The sequence below is a fragment of the Curcuma longa genome, chromosome 5 (genome assembly GCF_044706935.1).
Source record: "Curcuma longa cultivar G26 ecotype Majalengka, Jawa Barat chromosome 5, ITB_CL_G26_1.1, whole genome shotgun sequence".
In the NCBI taxonomy this organism is placed as follows: domain Eukaryota; kingdom Viridiplantae; phylum Streptophyta; class Magnoliopsida; order Zingiberales; family Zingiberaceae; genus Curcuma; species Curcuma longa.
The window spans coordinates 13706982-13733466 of NC_133865.1; the positions used below are offsets into that span (position 1 = coordinate 13706982).

The following is a 26485-nucleotide window of genomic DNA, read 5'->3' on the forward strand; positions in this document are numbered from 1 at the left end:
CCTCCCTTTGTTCGCCCAAACCTTGCTTCCATCCTTGCTTCTCCTTTACGCCCTGTTTACTTGGGAGGGCGGAAAGTAAATCAGAGGAAAACTTTCCTCAGGATATATCCATCCATCGTTTACTTTTATAAATTTTCAAGAGAGGAAAGAAATTTTATCCATCAGCGGATCGTTTTCTCCTCAAAATCTATTCCTCCGAAATCGGGCGGAACGCGGACGGACGGACGAACAAAATAAAAAATCTCTCCGATTTCTTCTCCTCTGCCGCTGGCGCACCTCTGTCCCTTGCTCGCCGTTCGTCTCTGCCGTCGGCGCACCTTCACCCGTATCCTCTTCTTCGTCCGCCTTCGCTGCTCGTCGCCTCCCAGCAGCCTCCGCCTCCGCTTCTTTCTCTTCTTGTGCTCGTCGCCTCCGCTGCTCGTCGCCTCCGCCTCCGCTTCTTTCTCTCCCTGCGGACTGCTGCTCCTGGCAGCGATGGGATTCCCCCTGTTTTTTCTTTCACAGAGAAATTAAAAAGAGGTCAATTTGGTTCTTTTGCGTTGCAGATCTCAAGAACTGCTCTGCAGCAGCAGCAGCATCTACCGGCGATCCACCGCCACGGCCGGACAAGCTTCTCGGCGGCCTCCTTAGGCCTGACTTCGAGGAAGCATCCTGCGTGAGCCGTTACCAGTCTTCCCAATTCTGGCACTCCAATCACACCCCTTCCTCTTACCTCCTCCGGAAGCTCCGGAGCTACGAAGCCCTCCACAAGAAGTGCGGCCCCAACACCGAGCTCTTCAACCGGAGCCTCCAACACCTCAACGCCGGCGCCGGCGGCGGAACTCCGAGTGCAATTATGTGGTGTGGCTCCAAGCCGGCGGCCTCGGAAATCGACTCATCGCCCTCGTCTCTGCCTTCCTCTACGCCCTCCTCAACGACAAGGTTCTCCTCCTCAGCGTCCCCGGCGACCTTCACGACACCTTCTGCGAGCCATTCCCGGACACCTCATGGGTTCTGCCGTCCAATTTCCCCATCTCCCTGCGGACTGCTGCTCCTGGCAGCGATGGGATTTCTCACGAACAGGTCGACGTCTGTCGACCGAGCATCCTCCGTTTACTCTCCCTGCGGCGAGCTGCGGCGAGGGATTTCCTTTCTCCTCCCTAGGGATTTATTTTCCCTAGGGATTCCTTTCTTTTCCTCATCCGCACTATCAAGTAAACATAGCATTAGGGCCGGCGCCCAAAGAAGGAAGAGGAAAGAAGCGAGGGGGTGGCTTGTAGAAGAAGAAGAGAGGAGAAAAGGGAGCATGCCAGTACAAGATATAGTAGGTTCTAATTCCCAACAAACACAACAATTAGTTAACCATAAGGAGCCTACTTCCATAAGCAATCCACAGAATCCTACCAGAGAAGAGAGAAGATACTTTAGAAAAATCTAAGAATGGCTTTAACACAACTTGTCTAATCTTGAAAATGCCGGCCTAAGAATGGCTTCATTGTTAAAGCAGGCCTAGCTCAACACAGGCTAGCCCCTCCCAGCAGCGGCCAGCAGCGCCTGGCAGCGCCGGCCAGCCAGCACCGACCGCCTGCCGTGACTACGCCCCTGCAGCGATCCGCGCGGCAAAAACGAAGGAGAAAGGGAGGAAAGGAAAGCTTACCAAATGCGAGGAAGAAGGATCCGACAAGATTCGGACGGTAAAAGGGAGAAAATTGCGAGGAAGGAGGCGGCGGCGAGAGAGGAGGCGGCGGCAGCGAGAGAGGAGTTCGCGAGAAAGAAAAAAAAGAAGGTTCAGATCTAGGGTTAAGTACAAATTTAGCGACGAAAATATTTCGTCACTAAATTCGTCGCAGATTTGGCGACAAAAAACTCTGTTTGTCGCCAAATCTACGACGAACTTTAAGTTTGTCACAGATTTGGTGACGAATAGTGGTGTTCATCGCCAAATCTGCGATGAAAAATTTTCATCTCCAAATTAATCGCAAATTTGGCAACAAATAGTGGTGTTCGTCGTCAAATCTGTATATATACCCCGTTTTGATGTCATTTGCCAACGAATAAATTTTTCGTTGCCAATTTGCGACGAATATCAAATTCGTCGCAAAATTGTGATAAATTTTGCAATGAATTCTCTTTTTGTAACGAATTTGGCTATCTCCCTTTCTATTTACTCCTACAACTTCATCCTTTAACGAACTATCTACAATAACAACAACTCCATTTCTTGTTTTACTCTTCCCTGTGTACCATAACTTATAACCCGAGTTCTCTATCGACTTTGCCTTTTCGCCTACCTATTTTGTCTCTTGTACACACAAAATACTAATTCTTCTCCTAATCATCGTATCTACTACCTCCATTGTTTTACCAGTAAGGGGTTCCTATATTCCATGTTCCAAATCTTAAACTATTAATTTTCCTATAATTTTTATTCTTACCCAACCTATGGTGTGAGAACTTTTGCTCATTTAACACTACACCCAAGTTCTCATGGAGATGTAGCGGTCCTTTGCCGAGACGTTACAGTCGGACCCTGCAACGCGTTCCTTCCGGGGAACATCCTAGCATTAACACAATAGTTTAATGGATCCATTCATGAGTGTTTGCCTTAGTTTAACGCTGGCTGGCAACCTAATGCAACCTTCCTCCTTTATCCGGGCTTGGGATCGGCAATGATAAGGTAAACTTATCACAGGCGGAGTTTACCAAAAGATCAACAAACAACATGAAATTACGATCCGAACAAGTTATAATTCAATCACATCTGCTAAACACTTAGAACACAACCGAAACCATCCAATTGATTCAAATTCTATCATTCAATACATTCCATCATCAATCCAAGTTCCAAATCATAAACCATATGAATTACATAACAAGTAAAGAACATAGCAATCCAATTTGGGAGTTTTGATTCATTCATGCTAATAAAACAATATCATCAAAGAACAGAGTTGGATCAAAGTTAGAAATTAGGATTAGAATTAGGAATTAGAATTAAGATTAGAGTTAGGGTTAGAGTTAGAATTAGAGTTAGGAATTAGGGTTAAGATTAGAATAGAGTTAGGTTAAATCAGTGAATTCATGGGGGTTTTGATTGATGCCATAATTGAAACAAACAAAAAGAATAGTAAAAACAGTAATGAATAGAGAAGAACAGAGCATAGAACAGGGATGAAAGCATTAGCTAGAGTTTTCTTCTCTTCCCTCTCTAAATTGGCACAAAACAGAGGAACCTCAGCAACATTGGTGGATTTTGCACCAACAGGGATGACGACCTCGTCGGAGCTGGACAAATCCGGCGAGGACTGATCGGAGAAGCTAGGATCCGGAGCTCAGCTCTGCCCTGCTTCCTGTTGTCCATGAACATAAAATCAGAACAAGAACCAAACAGCCTTACCTTGCTTCATCGGTGGAGGAACGACGATCAGAACTTAGAACAGGATCTTCTCCCGCGTTCGCAACCACGTCAGCAAAGGATACCACTGCTCGGAACTCCGGTGGATGCGGAGGGATAGAGAACTTGTTGGAGCCACCACTCACGATTTGCTCTCTATTGTGCGGAAGGGACGTCGCCGCCAATCGCCGGAGCTGGCCACTCTCAATGATATTCCGCGGCGGACGGGGACTGGGAAACCTCGCGTTTGCAACCACGTCGGTGAAGCTCCCGCAATGGCGTCGGCGCTCATCGACTGCAGTTGATGCCGCCGTGCTCATATGCTGATCGGGAAGAGGTAGAGGAAGAGGAAGCTCAGATCGTTATCGAGGAGAAGAGGAATAGTGACCATGATTTTGAGAAGTAACAGTGCTGCGCTGCCGAGCCCCCCTTTGCGCTGTGTGAACCGACGAAGATTTAATAGGCAGTGCTGAACCGGGTTATTCGAATTAGACCAAACCCTATGGATTGAACCGGCTTGAAAATGGGTTTGGGTTGGTCTGATTAATTGGGCTGAACCACTCCATTATACTGGCTGGATTGGGCCTGATTAAGCCCAATTTGAATCCAATTCTGATTTGAATCATTTTTTGAGATTGACTTTTAACCTGATTGAACCAAATTGGGCTGAACCACTCCATTATACTGGCCGGGGCCGGATAGTTATGGTGCAAAGTTTTTTGTTTCTTCATGGGACACAATATGTCCGGATTTTATGGCTACAATTTTGGAATTCTTTCAAGGGGTAAACTTCTAAAATAATGGAATCACTTCTTGATATACTTGGTGCCAAAGTCGAATCATGCGGAAGGTGTTTCGGATTATTGGCCTATCTTTTGTTGTAATGTGTTCTATAAGATAATTACTAAAATACTAGCCAGACGGTTATCATTGGTCTAGGAGTACTTATTGGACCCAGCTCAAGCGGCATTTGTGCAAAGAAGATCCATAGGAGACAATATTAACTTGACACAAGAACTCCTAAGGAAATATGCTCGCAAAAGAATTTCGCCAAGGTGTATGATCATGGTGGACTTGAAGAAGGTGTTTGATATGGTGGATTGGGAATTCCTTATGGCCGTTCTTGTTGGTTTTGGATTTTTCCAATGATTTTGTGCATGGATTAGGGAATGTGTAACCACGGCTTCGTACGCAATCTCCCTCAATGGTGGCATCTATGGATTCTTTAGTGGGAGGCGCGGGTTGAGGCAAAGTGATCCTTTATCCCCTTTACTTTTCGGATTATGTATTGAGGTGCTATCTAGAAGAATGTAGGTCATCTCCTTGCTGCCATCATTTCACCATCATCCCATGTGCAAAGAGGTTGGCATAACGCACATTGCTTATGCCGACGACCTCATGTTGTTTGCCCGGGCCGATAAGACCTCAATCAAGCATATAGCGAACTGTTTGGATATGTTTGAAAGAGAAGCGGAGATGAGGGCAAATCCATTGAAATCCCACATACATATTGTCGGTGTGGATGATAGAGTGAAGAACCAGTTACTTAATCTCATTGGGTTTCAAGAAGGGAAGTTTCCATTTCGATATTTGGGTATTCCACTAGTGGCGGAGAAGCATTGATATGAAATCAAAATCCTAGACTCATCCATCTCATCCCATAAACTCCCAAGCCAATATTTCTCTTTCTACCATACACACAATCCTCAACTGTTTCGCTTCCCTCAGAGTCTAGAATACTAGCCTTGTGACATCACTATAGCTAATACACAGTCCCTGTGGTTCGATATTTTTTTATTACTTGACGATAACCATATACTTACGGTTCCCATTAAGTTTTTGCTTACTGGGATAAAGTGTGGAATGGAAGAATATAATTCTTGGGACCTTCTCACCTTAGCTCGAGTCCCTATATATCCTCTTACAACATCATTATCCATCATGTCATCAATAGCAGGATTGAGTAGATTTTTAAATAAGTCCTCAGCAAGATTATCAATCTTCCTACGTTTAAAATCAAAATAATTCTTGGTGCAATATTCACAAAAATTTACTTGTCTTAAACATTCATAACAAATGAGTGTTGACCCCTATTCCTCACATGGGGGGATTTTATAGGCAAGGTAAGATAAAATAGATATAGCTGGGCAATTCTTAATCACATGGCAATCAGCACCACAAAATGCACAATAGTCATCGGCATACAACATAGCTAATATTACTTTTTTTTTGGAGTAACCGCTTTGTATAAGCATCCATTTAATCCTCAGGAAAATATTTTGGGTTTTCTATATTTGATTTTTTTTGTATTTTTCGAAGTCTAGAGTAACTAAAATTGCTAGTCACTAAAGCTAATAGTAATAGTCCCCGGCAACGGTGCCAAAAACTTGATGGGAACCGCAAGTATACGGTTGTCGTCAAGTAATAAAAGGATATCGAACCACAGGGACTGTGTATTAGCTATAGTGATGTCACAAGGCTAGTATTCTAGACTCTGAGGGAAGCGAAACAGTTGAGGATTGTGTGTATGGTAGAAAGAGAAAGATTGGCTTGGAGGTTTATGGGATGAGATGAATGAGTCTAGGATTTTGGTTTCACATCAATGCTAGGTGATATCCCTAATTCATGTTTGTTCCCTTACTCTCAATGTTTACCACCTTGTGGGGATTCTAACCAAGATACCAACTCGATCTCGTCAGGCTTTGTCAGAATTAATATATGATACTCTAATGCTACGATGACTAGTTTGGGACGATACCTAGATAGCCTGGTTCTATAATTCTCCCGCTGTCATCGGGCACTCCAGCAATACTACTGATATACTACTCTCTGTCACCGAGCACCCAATTAAGGGACCCTTTCCTAGTCATCAATAGTCATTAGCTATCCCCTAAGGGAGTTTACCACCATATAAAGGTCACATCGGAAAGTCCGGTTAAAAGTTCACTTTTTGTCACAAGGCACCCCGGTCATACGATTTAAGATCCCCTACACGGTAATCTACCCCTCCAAATCATGCACATGTGCTCACACAAACATGTCATCAAACACATTCAAGACACACAATACAAGAAACAAGTGCAAACACTTCATAGAATATGGAAAATAACATGAACTAGTTCTTACATCACCATCATTACATTAATGCTCATCTTACATCCTAAACTCAAAGATCTACTCTATTACAAGAATGTTACAACAAGAACGCAAGAAAAACATTATCCACAAGAGAGGGGAAGACTTATCTTTGAAGCGTGGGCATCCGTTGAAGATCTTTTCGCTCCGGTGTAGAATGGATCGGTCGAGATGAAGTGTTTAGGGCCTCCCCAAGAGTGGGGATGCGCCGCCCCCCAAGCCAAGACCTAGGGTTTGGAGAATGTCCCAAGATAACCCAAGATTGGATTTGTTTCCCACTTTTATACTCTCCCAAAACTGCTCAGTTTTTTCCTGGTTTACAAGGCTCCGCCTCAATGGATTTTTCACCCAATAAATCTGGTTTTCTTCAATTGGACCCTGAACCAAAGTTGTAGAGCATCAAATTATCTTCAATTTGGTGGGTGGACCGATTCATAACTCCATCTGAGCCGAAAGTTATGTTGGTTCAAAGTTTGATCTGCAGTTTGGGCAGAGCACCCAGTATGGTCGTGGTCAGGAGGCACGACCGTGCCATTTAGCACGGCCTAGAGAAGTCATCTTTCTGTACACCCTGAAGCAAAATTGTAGATCTTGAAGTTCTCTACATTTCGGTAGGTAACACGGCCTGTGGGTCCATCTAAGCTGAAAGTTATGCCCGTTTTACTTTAAGTTTGCAGAACTATCCAAAAGGGAGACACGCCCCGTACTTTCCGTCACACGGCCGTGCCTAATAGGCACGGCCTAGAACAGGCACGCTTCGGGAAAAACAGGCACGACCGTGCCTATTAGGCATGGCCAATCACTGGGACTTCTTTGGAAATGAGGCACGGCCGTACCTCATAGGCACGACCAATCCCTGTCTCTGCTCTGGAAATGGGGGCACGGCCGTGCCTTGTAGACACGGCCCCAATGTGGTCCTGCTGTGGAAGTGGGCACGGCCCCTTGCTGTCTTCGATCTGTAGGAGAGACACGGCTGTGTCTAAGCTCTGGGAATGTGAGGCACGGCTGTGTCTGAGCCCTAGGAATGTGAGGCACGGTCGTGCTTGGTAGGCACGGCCGTGTTTTGCTTTGTTGCTCCGTTTCCTCCTCTTCGTGTTTGCTACGTGAGATACTCGCCCGTGACAGCGAGCATGGCCAGTGCGAGACTCTTTTCACCACTTCTTGTTCCACCATCAATTTGCATCGTTTTAGCTTTAAATCACATCCTGTCAATCAAAATACATAAAAAGCAGATCTCCGAGCAAAAGAGTAGAAACAGACAATAATAAATGAATAAGGTGTGATAAAGTAGAGCATATGCAATAAATTACAAATAGATGAGCGTTAAACAAGGCTAAAAACCATATATGACCTATGCTCATCAACAAATTTTACAAATAAAAATAAACTGTCTTATAAGAAAGAGCTATTACACAACAAATCTTAAAGGGCCACAATAAACTAAAACCCCAATCAAAGAAATAATGCAAACTCAATTAAGAACACTACAAGAAGAATCAAGTTGCAATAACAAATAGGTTGAATTTTATTTGACACCATAAAATCACATGGTCGGCGAGGAATTACCCTAACCCATATCTAGGAATTCCAAATCCAAAGCAGAATTAGGAAAAGAAACTCATCTAGCAATTTCCATGATCAGTGAAGCTAAATCAAGAATTTTTGGCCATTTTGAACCAAAAGCAACTCCAATATGAAGACTACAACGATAACTACGATAACTCAATGATGTAATTGAAGAAAAAGAAATTATAAAGATCAGATCACTCAAGGCGCACAACTTCCTCCAAAACAGAACTAAAGAAGGAATCACTTGCCAATTGACGATGATGTATTCCCACCCATAATAACCATAGAGAAACTGTAATCTGAAGAAGGCAAACAAATCATTTTGATTAAAATAGGAAATGTAGAGATCGATTCGAATGAGACTCATGGAGGGAATGATTGGCACCATCGACAAATGGGGAGAAGTGTTGTTGCAGGAGAAGGGAATTTGTTAGAGGAAGACGGAAGGGGATTGGTTGCCCACCGTTTGTTGGGAAAGATGGATGCGCAGCATCCATGAGAGGATGCTGCCCCATAGAAGAGGCTGTGAGGGGAAGAAAGGAAAATTGAAGTTGCAGGTTGCTAGGGAAGGGAGATCAGTGATTGTCGCTCATCGAAGAGAGCAACCATGTGGCTTATTGTGTGATCGACTGACATGAGCTTGGTGTTGTGGCTTACAAGAACCAACATACAAAGGGAGAGGAGTTTGGGGTTTCAACTCCCAAGCGAAGGATAGGTGCTTTAAATAAACCTAAGAAACTCAACTCAAACTTAGAATTATGGACAAATTCGACATTAACTCAAAACAAATTTGGTTCATCCTAAACTGGTCGAAAGAAGTCCAAATCATGCTCAATTTAAATCTACTTAACCCTCATCACAATGCCAACCTGATAGAGTTAACCAAACAATAATTACGCTCAAATGACCCAAATAGCTCCAAATTAGACTAACTTTGGGCCCAGCTAATCTGACTCATAATCATTTCTAATCACAGTTAATCTGCCCCAGACAAATTAAATTTAAACAACCACCATTAAACTGTAATTACTGACAACTGCTATTAATTCCAGAATTTTTCACTTATCTGGATTGAAGGTTATGACATTTAAGTTTCTGATTTTACACTGAATATTCTTGTGCTGTTCTATGATATTCATCTGCTAACTCGTGTCTGGTAAAGTTTATATTATGTGGTAGTTGGTTGATTGCAGTATATTGAACAAGCTGACACCAGAAAAATTTGATCTGCTGAAGGGGCAGTTAATCGATGCTGGAATCACAACTGCTGATATTCTAAAGGTTTTGAAGTTAACTTATTTAAAGTTGTGATAGTGTGTTTTTGTTTTGGTTTTTCTGTTAAGTTCATCTTTTATTTCTCAAGAATAATTTGGACTAAACAACTTTGGTGCAGGATGTCATAAATCTCATATTCGAAAAAGCTGTTTTTGAGCCAACATTTTGCCCCATGTATGCGCGTCTGTGTGCTGATCTCAATGAAAAACTCCCTCCATTCCCTCCTGAAGAAGAGGGAGGGAAAGAGATCACTTTCAAGCGAATACTCTTGAATAACTGTCAGGAGGCATTTGAAGGTGCTGACAACCTGAGAGCAGAAGTGCAAAAGCTGATTGGCCCTGACCAAGAAATGGAGCGCAGAGACAAAGAGAGAATGGTGAAACTCCGTACTCTTGGTAACATTCGCCTCATTGGTGAGCTTTTGAAAGAGAAGATGGTACCAGAAAAAATAGTTCATCATATTGCTCAGGTAGTGCTTGTTTATTTTTTTAATGTACATGACTTTATATACCCAGACCCAGACCATTGCTAATAGTTGTTTTGAGTAGGAGCTGTTGGGACAAGATGGACAAACATGTCCTGCTGAAGAGAATGTTGAGGCAATCTGCCAGTTATTCAACACAATAGGGAAGCAGTTGGATGAGAGTCCCAAATCCCGTCGTTTTAATGATGCCTATTTCAACCGTCTGAAGGAGTTAACTAGAAATCCCCAACTTGCCTCACGGCTAAGATTTATGGTTCGTGATGTGCTTGACCTACGTGCAAACAATTGGGTCCCTCGACGAGAAGAGGTAAAAAACTACGTTGGTTCGTGCTGTTTTATTCTTATGGAATAAATTTTTATGGTCAACTATGTATTGTTTTCTTAAAGATTTAATCTTTCTTGTCTTGTAGGTCAAGGCAAAGACTATAAGCGAAATTCATTCTGAGGCTGAAAAGAACCTTGGACTGCGGCCTGGTGCAATTGCTAGTATGAGAAATAATCGTGATGCTGGTCCTTTAGGGCCTCTAAGTCCTGGATTTCCTATGAACAGACCTGGAACTGGTGGTATGATGCCTGGCATGCCTGGAACCAGAAAAATGCCTGGAATGCCTGGGTTAGATGGGGACTTGTGGGAAGTTCCACGGAGCAAATCTATGTCAAGGGGTGATCCTAATCGAGTCAATAGCACTTCAGTTACCAAGTCGACATCTCTCAATTCTAGGCTCTTACCTCAAGGTAGTGGTAGCTCGATTGTTGGCAAGACCAGTGCATTGTTTCAGGGCAGTGGACCACCAGCTCCTCCTTCCACCTCTACTCTACCAGGTGCAGTAGATTCCATGCCTCAAAAGTTGAGGTCTGTCAACCAAGTGCCACCACCTGTCATTGCTGATAAGTCACATACTGTACTTAAATTCAATCCTGATGAGCTACAGAAGAAGACAGTTGCTCTTCTTGATGAGTATTTCCACATCCGAATTCTGGATGAAGCACTTCAATGCGTAGAGGAGCTAGACAGCCCTGAATACCACCCCAAGGTAGTGAAGGAAGCTATCAATATGGCTCTGGACAAAGGCCTTTCTTTCCTAGATCCTCTTTTAAAATTTTTGGAGTATTTGTTGGCTAAGAAGGTCTTTACTCCAAGAGATCTGGGGGAAGGTTGTTTACTCTATGGAGCAATGCTGGATGACATTGCTATTGACTTACCAAAAGCACCTACCTATTTCGGCGAGGTTATGGGTAGACTCATTCTGATTGGTGGTGCTGATTTTAAGGTATTGGAGGAAGTTATGAAAAATGTGAAAGATGCTGATTTCCAATCTACAATTTTGACCGCCGCTATGAGGATAATTAAAGGAAGTCCTAATGGTCAAGCTGTGTTGGATGCACAAGCAGTACTAGTAAGGGCTTGTGAGCAACTGGTGCAATGAGTTTAGTACTATGGTAAAATTATTTAGTCTATGTTTTGTACTTTTAATATAGTTGTGGGTATGTTTTCTCCATTTATCCTTTTGGCGTATTTTATGGATTTTGTATTTGATGAGTTACATGTAGTACAATCATCTTGAAGTAAATTTGTATGCAACAATTAGTTTATTCATACTGTTGAGAGATTATATGAGGTGTTCTTTGGTTATTGATTTAGACAGAATAATGTAGTACCTGTTGAAGATCAATAGTTTTTTAATTTGTTGTCAATTTATGATCGATCTTATCTAGCGGACTAGATAAGATTTGATTGTCAGTAATTTGAGGTGTTCTTTTTTTTTTTCCATTTGATGCTGATTGTTATGATTTCAAATCTGTTGAGTTTAATGCTTTTTCCACCCTCTATTTTGTGGTTTATATGCCAAGGGAAAATATCTTTTGATTTCTTGGACTTGTTAAAATTTCGATCATATGTATTATTGTTTTCACCAGGTATTTGGATCTTGATCGTATGTATTATGAACATTATCAAACAATTCGATTACTAAGTCATCTACTTGGTGAGCTTATTAAACATTGCTAAGTATAGTTGATATGGTGGATAGGAGGATCTATACCTAGTAGGGGTCAAAGTTAAATATAGGTGGTGGTCAAAGTTACCACCCAACTCTTTCAGATTGGCTCATTCGACTCTTGTTTCAGTTTGGTTCACTTGATTGCTCTCTCAGTTTAGTTCCCTCGACTTTAGAGGATTCAACACTTGCCTCCTCCCTCAACTCAGTCCCCTCGATTCAAGAGGATTCAACACCTTCAACTCCTCCCTCAATTTAGTTTCCTTGACTCTAGAGAATTTCAGCACCCTCGACTCTTCCTCAGTTGGGTTCCTGAAATTTCAAAGGATTCAACACCTTCCTCAGCTCGGTCCTCTTGTCTTCAGAGGATTTAGCATCCTCAACTCTAGTGGATTTGTTATCCTCGACTCCTCCTTAAGCTCGGTCTCCTTGACTTCAGAGGATTTAGCACCCTCGACTTTAGTGGATTCGTCATCCTTAACTCCACAGGACTCAACATCTTTAACTCCAGAAATCTCAGGTTTCGTGATTACTCAAGGCCACTCCACTCCCAACTCTAGGAACTCGACTACTTGACTCAGACAATTCGATCTTTATGACCACTCCCTATCTACTTCCTTATTCACAATTGGGGGCCTACATCATATATTGGCTCATTGACAGTTACTATGAATATGACCGAATGGAGAGACAATCATACGATTATCAGACCTAGTCCCTTAGATGCCCCTTAGATGCCCCTTTACAGACACATGGCGCTTAGTGATTGGAGAGACCTTCAACGACAATCATACGATTATCAGACTTGGTCCCTTAGATGCCACTCTAAGTCTAATGAAAGAGAACTGGGTCACTGTAGGGACCCTCTCCTCTCCAAAGAAATATAAATGTATGAGGTCTAGGGTGATGTGGGAGTAGGGATCCCCAAAAGGTAACATCCCTAGGGGGGTAGCAGGTAAATGGACAAAGTGAATGGTGTAGTCCTAAGTGCTCTCTAATGACGGTGGGTGATATGGTGAGATCCCTCTTTGTAACTCAGGTGGAATATGTCAAGTCGTCAATCTAAATTAGGTTATTATACAACTCGGCACACAAACTCATGTTAACCGGGCTAGTACAATAAACTAGTCGTTGAAGGCCGTAATACTCTACGACCTCCATGGATAGTATGCATGATCGTGTGAAACATAACCTACATATATATCTAGAATGCAGGGGTACAAATGACAATGATATAAACTTAATCCTATGTTCCTTAGAGGGGAACATGGGACTCTACACTAGGGGTACTAGAGATACCCGCCTTAGTGGTTTTCCTCTTAATCCTAATGCATAAAATAAAGGTTTAATTAAAAACTTTAACATAAGGTTTGGGGGCTTACCTAAGCATTTTCGATGAAGAAATAAGAACCTAACGACTTATACACTCGACGACAACACGAGAAAGGGGATTTTGGAGGTAGGAAAGGTTTTCGTGTGGTTTGATGTGGTGGGCCTTGGATTTCTTTTATAAATCGCTTCTAGGTGTGTGGATTTGAATCGGGGCGCTTGGATTTTACGCGGTGCGGGACCTCTAGAAAGAATATCCAAGCGCCTGGATCCTAAAAACCAGGGGCGTCTGCGCAAAACTATGGGTGGGTTTCGTGAGATGTTCAAGGTACCTAGATTTTCTTATCCGAGTGAAAATGAGGTTGGAGAGGATTTTTAATAGGTTTGAGTTAAAAATTTATTAGTTTTAAGAATTCAATATATTAATAAAATTTTTGATAAGTTAATTAAGAATTTTTAAACTTTGTTAATTAAAATTTGAAAACTTAGTTAAAATTTTTGAAACTTAGTTAATTAAAATTTTAAAAATTTAATTAAAAATTTTGATAAGTTAATTAAGGAACTTCAAGCGCCGACCTTAGATGGGATGTCGCCTTTGCCTTAGCAACATCAAATTCTTGTTGCTTTAGACACAGTTGTTTTGCATGCTCTCCAAGCTCCTCCTCTGTCTTCGCCTCCTCCAACTCATGACTGGGGGGAGAAATACTTACCTAGCCTCTAGCTCAGCCACCCAAGACCTTAGAGCTCGTCGGGATCGAACAAGATTCAGAATCCGAGTGGTTAACTCTAGCACCTCAGCCCATATCCACAATATAAATTCAATTAGTGGCAATTACTTAAAGAAACACCCCCTTGGCATTTGGTTCTACGAAGTCCTTACCCCAATCATGCTCAGAGCCCTCGCCTTTGCTAATTCAGTGGTGGACTGGTGCCTTGCCTCATCATTGGGTTGTTGCCACATCATCGGCCATATCACCAATCAATGTTAGCCTTTGATTAATCGGGGGCTCCTATCCTTGATCTACATTCACAAATGGAAGCTGCTTCCCCCGACTCCCTAATGGAGGTTGGCATTCTGAAAGATCTGCAGAAGGGGAAGCACACTTTGTGGTAGAGCCGTTGAGATCAGATCATGAAGTGGTATCGGTGGACTGATCATCCACAAGATTGTTGGTCCGGATGACTCTAGCTCGACCATGTGAGAGCTAGAGCTAGGTCGAGATGTCTCCTGCTTCGAGTGATGATCCTTACGATCGAGGCTTTTTCTTGCTCCTCTTAGTGGTCCCTCTGACTCCTCCGAAGCCTAGGAGATGAAATGAAGCCGGTACTTTACTACCTACAATTGCTCGAGTAAAAAAGAATATGTGGAATATGTGGAATTGCTCGTGTCCACCAACTTGTCACATGCATGCTCTAAAAGAGATGCAAGCTGCATGTGAAATATAATAAGGCATGCATGCCCATTGCATTTGGGCTTAATCTATACATTAATAGGCCCGGTTGGTATTACTATTATTATTATTATTTTAATTGAGATATCTGAATTTTACAATCCTAATCGGGAGATGAATAGTCGGATCCCACATATTAACCACCAGCTAAATCTGAAAAGCACATCTGGGTTGTGACTCAGGGATCCACAGTTCGATCCCCAGCTACGGCGTATTTGCAGGAATTTTTCTCGGGAACGCAATCAAAAGATGCTGGCCATCTGGATTAGCTACCGTATGCGCTTTCCGATTTATCCTGGTGGTCGAAGGACGAGCTTGCAAGGCCTCTGTGATTCGTCTAATTGTTCGACAAATCGAGCCTCATGTGGATCGCCTGACCGCCTTCGAAGCGTGCTTTGAAAAAGAAGATTTTTATAGTGGAAAAGGTCGTCTGTGTGTGTGGATTCTTGGATTAGTCACCTCATAGAGGTGGATACCAAGTAAACAAATTGGGTTAACGATTGTGTTTCTTTTTGTATTTTATTTTTCGCTTCCGCTAACAACTTTGCAGAAAACTCGAAGAATCACTATTCACCTCCCTCTAACGAATGCATCGGTCCCAACAGAAGATAGATGTCAAGGTTTATTACAAGAGAAACAAGTAATGGTATTAACATATATTTTTTATGGTTTATATCTTCTTACATATTTTGTTTTGTTTAAATATGGTTTTTAAATTTTACTCTTTCTTAAGTAATATGTTTGTCTTGGTTTTATTGGTATTGCAAGTCTTGGTTTCCTACGGTAGGGTTGATCCTTAGTTAAGTCATATTGCTGTGGAGTATAGATTTGACTATAAAAACCATATTGTTGATTTTTTATTGTTTTTATATTTGTATGTATGCACATTTTTCTTTTAGAATAGAAATTATATGTTGTACTCTGACTCTTATGTTGTCGTATTGTGGTGCTACTTTCATATTTGTCCATACCTTATGAATTTCTTTTCCTAAATCTCCAGGCAATTTACTAAAAAGTCTTTCTTCTAATTCAAGATTACAATAGTTACTTAGACTGCTGTAAGTGCTATAAAGTCATTACAAAATAGTTTAATCCAATTCCAACTAAATAGCTGTAATTGAACCAGTATTAACATCTCTGGCTGTAAAAAGTCTATGGACAATATAACAGAAGTTCAGTATGTCATTTCCTTGAGATGCTATTCTAACTATCTCTTCTGGAAAATTTTCTTTACAAGCTTCCCATGCAGCTCTAGCTATATCTCTTAAGTAATTTTCTCCAACTCTCATCATAGTTTCTCCTATTTCTATGTCTAATTCATATTTTGCTTGATATTTTTTTTACTAAGATAATCCATTGTTCTAAGTATGTGTCGTATAATTATGGGTGGATTCTGTTATATTTAAGAGTATAGAGTTACATCTAAAAAACGTAATCTATGGTGGTCTTCTCTTACCTATAGTCCTTAGTAAGGGGTTGTTGTTTGTGTATGGAGGAGCTATATTAGTTCTTAGAGGATGTCCTTGCCCATAATCCATAATTCTCATAGGACTTTTTAGATATTATACTTCAAATGGTGGTCTTGAAGTGGTTGCTGATTCTGTTGGATTATTAAATTGATTTCTTGTTTTTCTCGCAACTATGTTTTATTTTTTATCAAAATAAAATTTCCAATCGGGTTCAAGTCGAGAGTGTTTTTTTTTTTCAAATTGTTCTAGTTCTGCTAGATTTTTTAAGGTAAAATACTTGGCAGCTTCTGCTGGCATGTATATGTATTCATTTAGATCATCAAAAAAGTTAGTTGTATCTACTTCTATATTTATCATATTCAGAATGTCCTCTTCTTTTTTTATCCGTTGAGAAATAGAAAGATTGTAGTCACTAAATTTTACTATTAAGTTTCTATAGCTATCTTTATACATAATGAAATAATTAGGTTTAAGTGTAGAATTTTGAGGTTCTAAATTGAGTGCTCATTCTAATCCTTCTTTTGTTGATTGTTGGTGCGGGAAGCATCCGACGATCGAACCTAAGTTTTGATTATGGCAAAGGGATTCAAAGTTAAGTCCATTTGTGATCTAACGGTTTGAATGAGTTTGCAGGAAAGTCCTAAGTGTAATTAGGCAAAAGTCCTAGCTGCGGTTAGGCAAGGGGAAAACCCTAGGGGGTGGTAACCCTAGGTCATAGGGGGTGGTAACCCTATGCGGAAAGTCTTGGTGGGTCGAGTGCTTCAGGCAAAAGTCCTAGGGGGTGGTAACCCTAGGTAGAAAGTCCTGGTGTCGCGAACCAGGTGGAAGACTGGACCAGCCGGGAAGCGGAAGTCCAGCAGAAAGTCCGGGAGCATCGAGCGCCGAGCAAAAGTCCAGTCGATCTGGAGGATCGTACTGGCATCAGGTAATCTCTCCTGAGGGGAGTAGGTGAGGACGCGTTCCCCGGAAGAGGGAACAGTAGGCGTCGGTTCGACCTAGGATTTTCGGTTGGAAATTCGAAGTCAGAATCGGACAGTTCGAAAACTGTCAAACCTATTTTTCTTATATATTATATGTTGTGTTCTAACTCTGTTTTGCAGGAAACTAACATGTTTGTGCAGGGTTGGAATCGGCCAGGATCAGTCGACCGAACCTTGAGATCAGTCGACCGAACCTAGGGATCAGTCAACCGAACCAAGGAGGAGCGTTGAGTGGATCAGATGAACAAGTGGATTAGATGAGGTGGAGAGCAAACATATATCAATGATCGCATACATCATTGAACGTTGCATTTAATCCACTTCAAGTCAAAATCTCATCCCTAACTTCAAGGATCTTGATTAACGTTGGAAAAGCTTTAAAAAGGGAGCCTCAACGTGTAGAGAAAAATGACATTCTTTTTGAAAAGGAGCCTCAACGTGTAGAGCAAAGTGCATTTAATCTCTCTTCAACAAAGGAATTGGTGCTCTAATCTCTTCAACAGAACAACAGTGCTCTCCAACGTGGTGTGCTTCAAAAGGCTTTAACAAGGTTCTGCTGGTTCGATAATCAAAGTTCTTCATTTATTAATTGTTGGTATAATTCTTGTATAAAGATTTTTCGATATTATAGTTGTTGCCCATCGAAAGCGATCAACGATCGCGGGCCTTGGAGTAGGAGTCGCTCAAGGCTCCGAACCAAGTAAATCTTGGTGTCCCTGTGCCTTGTTTTATCTTTATTTCCGCTGCGTTTGTTTTACTCGTTCGATTTCGAAACAAGTGAAAGCCACGAGCGCTATTCACCCCCCCCCCTCTAGCGCGATCTATCCAATATGGTACTTTGATCGAGTTAGTTGCAATGGCTGGTTCTCCTCCATGTTTGCAAGTGAAAGTCCCAGCCAAACCATAACCGCAAATAAGCTACAGTAATTTTCAGCAAAGGGGAAAAAAAGAACAAGTCGGAAAAAGACAATGGTAGATAGTAATTGATTAGCTAGAAGGATAAGGAAATATACAATTCAAAATTACTTAAAATCGATCTACTTGCCCAACTCAAACATTTTCCTAACTGTAGCATAAGAAAGAACTAGTGGTCATTTACAATCTTTCAATCAACCAATTCAGCATATTTAAACTGAAATCTTACTTGATATGTTCATTGGTTCAGTAGGGGTGTAACTGGATCATCCCTCCGATCGATTACAAGCAACAACAGGGAGAACTTCGTACGCGTGAAATCAAACAGACCATTTTCTTGCTCATACATAAACTTCTGCAGAATTGGCGAATAGAAGCAAGTTCCATGATTAAAAATGGAAGAAGAGATATAAGTAGGATTGTAGGCACTGATTTCTATTTTGATTGAGATGGGGATGATAAGCACTGTTAGTTGCAGTTCTCATATTTTCGACATTGCCACTAATTGTGAGTTGGTTTAGGTTCAACCTGGGATTAATAGAGGTAGCATCTGCAATTTTCAACCCAAAAAGTAAGAAAAAAAAGGAATATAAAGCCTAACAACAAATACAATGATATGATTACCTGGAGTAGGAAGGTATTATTGAGAAGATCACGGTTGTTAATGGAGGTCGTAGATCTTGGCGTCGACAGTGTAGCAACCCTAAGATCCTCGCGAGCTCGGCGATGATGAGTTGATCCCCTCCAGCTTTGTCAGGTTGATGTTCCTCCGTGAGAAGGCTGAGAGTCGTACCTTCAGAAGCACCAACGTGGAGCCACCACCATCGAGGTCTTCGAAGGCGGTGTGCTTCGATGATCTCTCTGGCGGCGGAAGTGATGGCGGAGGCAAAACCTAACCTCGGGCCTGAACGCAGCGACGACCGACGCGATTGGCGAGAGCTTGGCTGCTGCAAATGTGATTTCATCAATCCAACCCTTGAAGACCGAACCAAAACCTCCCTCTCCTAGCATGCTGTCTGGCCGGAGCGGGGCTGATTTCCAATGGCGTGGAGTAGAGGAGGCTGATTTTGGGATATCAGAATCGCCGTGGAGAGGAGACGAGCGATTTTTGGAGCAGACGACGGCGAGGGAAGGTAGGTAAGCTCCAATCGTGATTCGGCCGCGCGATTTTGAGGTTTGGCCGCGCGATTTGGGAGAGGCGGGATTTTGTAGGATTTTGTTTCGTTTCGGCCACGGTGGAAGATGAACAGTGAAACTCCTCGCCACGTCGGCTGTCGCGCACGGAGTCGCGTAAACTCATCGCGCAGGATATCATTCCTGTATATATATATATATATATATATATATATATATAGAGGATCAAACTCAATTTTTTGAATCGAACGTCGATTGAGTAGGGAATATGGATAGTTAGCAGCTAATTAAAATTTATTTTAAGGTAGCTAATCAGAAAATTATAGAATGATTTCATCTCATTTGTCCAACTCGCATTTGGTAGTTAGCAGCTAATTAAAATTTATTTCAAGGTAGCTGATCAGAAAATTACACGTGTCAGAATCGTTTCATCTCATTTGTCCATCTCACAGTAGATTCGCTCAGTCGGAGAGTGGCCCCACATATGAAGAACAATGGTACACCGTCCGATGCGACAGCTGGCTCACTTTGATGTATTAAAATCACAACCGGAGAGGAATTGGTTAATTCCCAGAATGTCTCGCGAGTTCACCGCAACTTGCGAATAATTAGCCCTAAACCCAACCCAATGGAATTCTCGTCACCCTCCACTTTCTCTTCTCCGAAGCAAAACTCCCTGATCGATTCGACTCGGAAATGGTGAGCAATCGTCTCCCTTTACCCTTTCGATAGTGCTAATCATTGATCGGTTTCTTTCCGGCGCCCTGGGTTAGGTTTCCAGTGGCCTTTCGAGCTCTCTTTGCTATCTTCGCTTTTGTTCCCTTCCGTTTTATGATAACTTTGTGTTTGGAAGCGGCATGAGCGTCTGATTCTGTTTCTTTGCTTGTGTGTGGGTGAAAAGGAGGATCTTTGATTCCTTTTCTTCTTCCATTTGTTTGCAAATAGTAACATCGATTTCAGGGAGGGGTTAGCTTTAATGACCGAGAAAAAAGAACTCTAGTTATTTTTCCAGGTTGCTCTAGAAGACGTCTAGTTAGACAAGTAGTTGTTTTCCCCTTACTTTGTTTGTGCGTTATCGAATATTCTACTTCACTGGTATTTTCGTAAATAAGTAGCTTATGTAAAACTAACCTTCCTGTTGTTGCCTTATGAAATTTAATCATACTCGAATCATCTTCAGCAAAAGTATTTGATTAGCATAGATAATATCATTGCTGCATCTTTTTTGTTCATTCTCCCTGTGAGTCATAGCCAAAATGATTTTGAGCTCAGTGTATCATAACTGCAGTAGCTAAGTAAATGCGCCCTGAAATCCTAATGATCAAAATTATATATTCTGTATCATTGTCCTCTGAGGCTTAGTTCTCATTAATATGCCTTTTGATGGGTACTCTACTCATTTCTGCAGCCAATATATTTCACCTCTTTATCCATGTAAATTGGCTGTCATAAAAAAGTTTACAAATTCAAAGTTTGAATTTAAAATCTTAGTAACAATACCATGTACCTTCAAAATCTTGTTTAACTGGAAAGATGAAGTGTCTTATCAAGATATCTTAATTGTAATCCATGTCATGTGTGATCATTCATTTTCATCCTTTAGCTTGAGAAACTTCTATGCAAATAATTCTGTTGATGGGAAGGTGAAGTATATTTTCTGGTTTTTTACTGCTTCCAGTAAATTGCAACTACAACATTAATGTTGGCAATGCATGTGACAAAGTGGAGCTTTGCTCTTTATGGTGTTTGTGACAAATTACATTGGGCTTGAGAAGCAAGTAAACCTTGGTGATTTCAAGGCTCACATGTTAAGTTAGTACTTTTAGAAGAGTATATATGACACAAGTTGCTTTTTTCATTATAATTTGATTTATGGAAAGGATTAATGAGCTTAGTTTTGATATACACTGCATAATTTATTCTCATCACCTTGTATTTCTTAATGAAAGATCCATACAGATATCCTACTTTTCATTATTCATATTCCACAACCACTGAATGACAACTAAATACACACATATAGATTTACCCACCTTGTAATCTTTTAAACTGATAGCCTAACTTAAGTGTAGACCTAAGTTAAGAAAACTTCGACTGAGGACATGGTAGAAGAACACAGATGAAGAGAAGATAAGGGGAAGATCATTCAAAATTTATACAACACACTCCTTGAAATTGGAGCATAATTATCTATTATTCCTGTCCTATTATACACCATACATTTAGTGATAAAAGGATTGCTAAAAATGTCTAAATTGTCTTTAGAAGAGTGTATGGTGTGGTGATCTTCTTAGACATACCTACATTGAGGATGAACTGGAAATTCACTACAATGTGCTTAATGCATTCTTGAAAAATTAGATGGTTCAAATTTAGATGGCTGCTTGATTAACAATATCCGTATTCATTGGTTCAATATAACTAAAATGGAGATCTTCATGAGAAAACTTGTACACATTGTCTCATAAATTGTGTATACCATTGCTCTATTTTTTTTTAGCACTAAATTATGCTACCATACTTTGCATTTGGTATTTTCACCTTACTAGGTTGCTTTCGACATATATATAAGAACTCCTAATGTGGAGCCTTTACACGATCAATATAAAAGAAGACACCAATATTTATGCTTCTTATAAATTAAAACTTTCCTTACAAACTCTTTAATATATTGCAAGATTCTACAACCATACTTTTCATAACACTTTATTGACTTCTACATGATTTGACTTTCAACACTGAAAATAAAGAATATATCTAATTTGATAAGTTCAAAATAGGAGAAATTTTCCACAAGTCTTCAAACAATCTTTAAACTCATTATCTTTTTGATCATATTATGATTTTTTTTCATAAGTTTTATAGATTTGCATCCAAACATTCCGACTCTTTACAAGTGATCCATTGTGCGTTTTCTTTAAAATAAATTTTTTTTATTAATGCTATAAGTTTCTTTTATTCTTAGTGGCATAGTTTTCCTAAATCTTTGATTACAAATTTGACCTCACAATATTTTTTTATAATACCTTGCATATCACTTCATGCTAGATGAATATCATCAACACAGATTAGCAGTGATCAAACTAAATTTCCAAATTACCATCTCAATAACACTAGTGTATAAATGGTAAATGGGTTGCTTTGCTAAGCTTGATGCCAACTTGAGTAATTTTCTAAGACATCTTTTCAAATTACATTTAAGGACTTCATTTAAGACCTAGCCTTTCAGTAAGCAATATATCCTAGAGATTGGTTTATATAAACTTCTTTAGAAATTTTATATTGTAGCAAAACATTTGATCAAATTTTGGTTCATATTGAGTTTAGATGAGCCAGGGGCAATTTCTCTAAATAATCTACATTACAAGTTTGAGTCTATTCCTTGGTAGTCAACCTTGTCTTATAATTCATAATAATCAATTTGCCCATTAAGAATATAGTTAACTATAAACAAGTACACCATAGGGTAAAGGAGTAGGAATCAATTTTCATCATGATATGAGTGACATTCATTCATTCATGCTCTTGTGTGGTTCTCCAAGAGTTTTATGATGTGATTGGAAATCTTCATAGAGGACAAGGGCATGATCAACTTGTGAAAGGATGAACTCATAATTTTGAAGGAAACAAAGTTAATGATGGATGGTAGAAGAATGCCTTCCTTTATAAGAGCAATAGGTAAGTCTATGTTAGATAGAGGATCTAATATTTAAGGATCAATTGGTGAAGTTGTTTGTAGAAGCTGAGAATTAAAAAGTATCTCCCTATAATCGATGATATACTTGCAATGGAGAAGTGGTGGATGGCCTTTACGAAGAGGTGAATGAGATTGGTGTTGAAAGTGGTAAGATTTCTAAAGGTGATAATGAAGAGTGGAAGGATTATAGTATAGTGTTAACTTTTAAAGAATGTTGCATTAATACATACATAAGAACGAAGAGACATTGAATCATATCAGTTCTAGCCCTTTAGATGCAAGATTACACTAGCAAGATGCACCGTGTCCTCTATCGAAGTTTTCTAGTTAGTCATATGGTATTGTAGTAGTTGCAATTAATTTTAAGTGAATGACATTGAATTATCTAGTTGAATAAGTATATGACTACTTGAGGTTTTTGTATTGACTCTTTAGCAATAGGATGATATATAGCTCTATCTCACATAGAGTAGAGATATGTTCTTGTATTGATTAATCATTTTGCTTAATTCTAAGAATATCTCTATATATTTAATAAAGGTAGGCAACGATTCGATATATGAGATTACATATATTGAATATCATTCAATATTACTATTATTGGTTCTATATTGTTAAAAAGAAGTCAATAATTACAATAAAGTTTGACCATTTTGCTAATGCTAAAAGGAAGTGTTGGTATCAAATAGGAGCATCAAATCATGCAACATCCTTATCAGATCAACCCTATAGTTTCTAAGACTTAAATAATTATCGTAATGCATGTGATGCAGATATTGATTTCTCTACATGAACATCAATATATCTTATTTCATCATTGGAAGTGGACTTATATTGACAACCACTATAATCAAGATCGATACAACCATAGAATTGGTACAACCATAATAAAAGGATACACATATATTCTTAAATTCTAATATGATTTATGATTGTATGATGTATCAAAGGTATAATAAGAAGACTGAGAGTACGATGAACCTCAATTAGAATAAATCTACTCCTACATTTTTTTAAAAATAATAATGAGCTTTATTTTATCGGTTCTTCTTATATCAACATCGATACTAGTTCGTAATAGCTTTAGTACTATGATCATCATCTTGGGTTTGTATGTGTATTACATTGCTCACATGCCTTAGGTGTTGAAGTTGTGGGAACATAAGATTCCACATCACTTGGTGCATTTTCATTGGTTTCTTCACTGTCAGTAGTTGATTTATTGTTTATATTGTTATTATCATCTTGAACTTGTCAGATTGTAGCATGGTTTAAAATTTCGAGTCATATCAAAGTTTTGATTTATGATCGGAATGATATGATTTTGATATCGTATCGTGTTGTGCCAATACAATTTTGATTTTTTTAAATTTAAAATATATTAATTAAAAAATATTATTATGATATTTGATTGCTTTAAATACTTATTGTTGGGTTAATCTAATATTTTAAAAATTAGGATTGAGTAAAAATTAATTTAGGATTAACTAAAGTTGATCAAGTAGATGTAAATTAAATTGAATTTAATTTTTCCTATGTATCTAAGGAGAAAAGGAAATAGAAAAAAATTAAAAGGGATTTTTTTATGTGTTTAAGAATAAAAAAATAAATATAGGGAAGAAGATAAAGAATTAAGGGTTAAAAAAAATTAATAGTAAAAAAAAATTAAATTTGAAAAAAAAACTACATAAAAAAAGAATGGTTAAATAAAAAAATTGAAATTGAAAAAAAATGCTTTGTGCGATGTGTCTGCCGGTCGCAGGGCCTTGTGCGAGGCCTCCGCAAGGTCGTGAGGGGTGTGCCGGCATAGCTGCAGTGTTGGTCAACGAGTGGAATGAGATGTGTCGCCTGGTACAACACGAGAAATAAACCATAGATTGTAGTGTCAGAAGGAGATCATTTTGAACTTGTGGATTGTAGTGTTAACAGGCGACTATATTTCATTACTCTCATCATGGTCTTGCTTATTGTTTGCAACTAATCATTAATTCTTTATTAACCTTTTCATTCAGATTTCTCATCCTCTTTACTAGAGATTGTAGGAGCTTTGTGGTGTCCTTTGTAACATTACCTTTAACATGACCTTTGGTCGTGTTTAGGGCTGAGATAGGTCAAGATCTAGACCGAAAGCTTCATCATTATCGTCTTTTTCACAAACATCTTCTCTAATTTGTACTTTATAAATATGTTCAGTAAGGAATTATGATGATTGTGGTGGATATACTTCTTTATTAAGTAATTTATTTTCAAACTCAATAATACTCCACAAATCCATCTTTGGATCATCCTCGTTTTGGATGAATTTAAATAAAATGGATCTACATTACTAATCCATTGTTCTTCTTTTCTATTATGATCCTTAAGTAAAGGGTTTAGGGTTTAGAAAAGGAAATATTATAGTGAATGTAGACCATTTGCTTCAATCAACAATAAGAAAAGGAAATAGAAAAAAAATTAAAAGTGAATTATTTTTATGTGTTTAAGAATAAAAAAACAAAATATAGGGAATAAGATAAAAATTAATGGGTAAAAAATAATTAATAGTTAAAAAAGTTAAAACTGAAAAAATTATGTAAAAAAAGAACTGGTAAATAAAAAATTTCAATTGAAAAAATACCTCATGAGGCCGCGGGCCTCGCACGAGGTGTTCGTGCGGCCGCGGGAGGCATGCCAGTGTAGTCGTAGTGCTGGTCGGCGGGCGAAGCGAGATGCTTCACATATGCCGCTTGATGCAACACAAGATTTTAAACCATAGATTGTGGTGTTAGAAGGCGATCATTTTGAACTTGTAGATTGTAGTGTTAAAAGGCGACTATGTTTCATTGCTCTCATCATGGTCTTGCTTATTGTTTGCAACTAATCATCAATTCTTTATTTCCCTTTTCAATCAGATTTCTCATTCTCTTTACTAGAGATTGTAGGAGCTTTGTCGTTTCCTTTGTAACATTACCTTTGGTCATGTTTAAGGTTGAGATAGGTCAAGATCTAGATCAAAAGCTTCATCATTATCATCTTTCTCACAAACATCTTATCTAATTTGCAGTTTTTAAATATGTTCGGTAAGGAATTACGATGATTGTGGTGGATATACTACTTTATTAAGTGATTAATTTTCAACCTCAATAATACTCCACAAATCCATCTTTAGATCCTTCTCATTTTGGCCGAATTTGAATAAAATGGGCCTATATTACTAGACTGTTCTTCTTTTCTATTATGATCCTTAAGTAAAGATATATTATGGTGAATATAGACTAGTTGCTTCAATCAACAATAAGAAAAGGAATTTTTTTTATGTGTTTAAGAATAAAAAATTCAAATATGGGAAAGAAGATAAAGAATTAAGGGTTAAAAAGGATTAACAGTTAAAAAATTAAAATTGAAAAAAAACTATGTAAAAAAAGAACTGTTAAATAAAAAAAATTAAATTGACAAAAAATGTCTCAAGAGGTTGTTGGCCTCGTGCAAGGTGTTCGCGTGGTTGCGGGGGGCGCGTCGGTGTATCTATAGTGTTGGTTGACTGGCGGTGGGTGGAACGAGATGTTATGCCAATGTTGGCTGGTACGACACGAGATTTTAAATCATAGATTGTAGTGTTAGAAGGAGATCATTTTAAACTTGTAGATTGCAGTATCAAAAGGCGACTATGTTTCATTACTCTCATCATGGTCTTGTTT

At 39.3% G+C, this 26485-nt stretch overlaps 1 protein-coding gene across 1 annotated transcript; it reads left to right on the plus strand.

Annotated features, from left to right (window-relative positions):
• The first annotated feature begins 9204 nt into the window (after nt 1–9204).
• Nucleotides 9205–11454, plus strand: LOC141829375 (eukaryotic translation initiation factor-like). Its single transcript, XM_074716830.1, has 4 exons — nt 9205–9358; nt 9471–9821; nt 9901–10143; nt 10247–11454. The coding sequence occupies exons 2-4, from the start codon at nt 9525–9527 to the stop codon at nt 11261–11263; spliced, it is 1557 nt and encodes a 518-aa protein (XP_074572931.1). The 5' UTR covers nt 9205–9358; nt 9471–9524; the 3' UTR covers nt 11264–11454.
• Nucleotides 11455–26485: the final 15031 nt, after the last annotated feature.

What these genes read in the sequence shown, in the direction of transcription:
- LOC141829375 (XM_074716830.1), top strand. Translation starts at nt 9,525, where the DNA reads ATGTATGCGCGTCTGTGTGCTGATCTCAATGAAAAACTCCCTCCATTC. An exon ending in TAGTTCATCATATTGCTCAG is followed by an intron (nt 9,822 to 9,900) that starts GTAGTGCTTGTT and finishes TGTTTTGAGTAG; the next exon opens with GAGCTGTTGGGACAAGATGG. An exon ending in GGGTCCCTCGACGAGAAGAG is followed by an intron (nt 10,144 to 10,246) that starts GTAAAAAACTAC and finishes CTTGTCTTGTAG; the next exon opens with GTCAAGGCAAAGACTATAAG.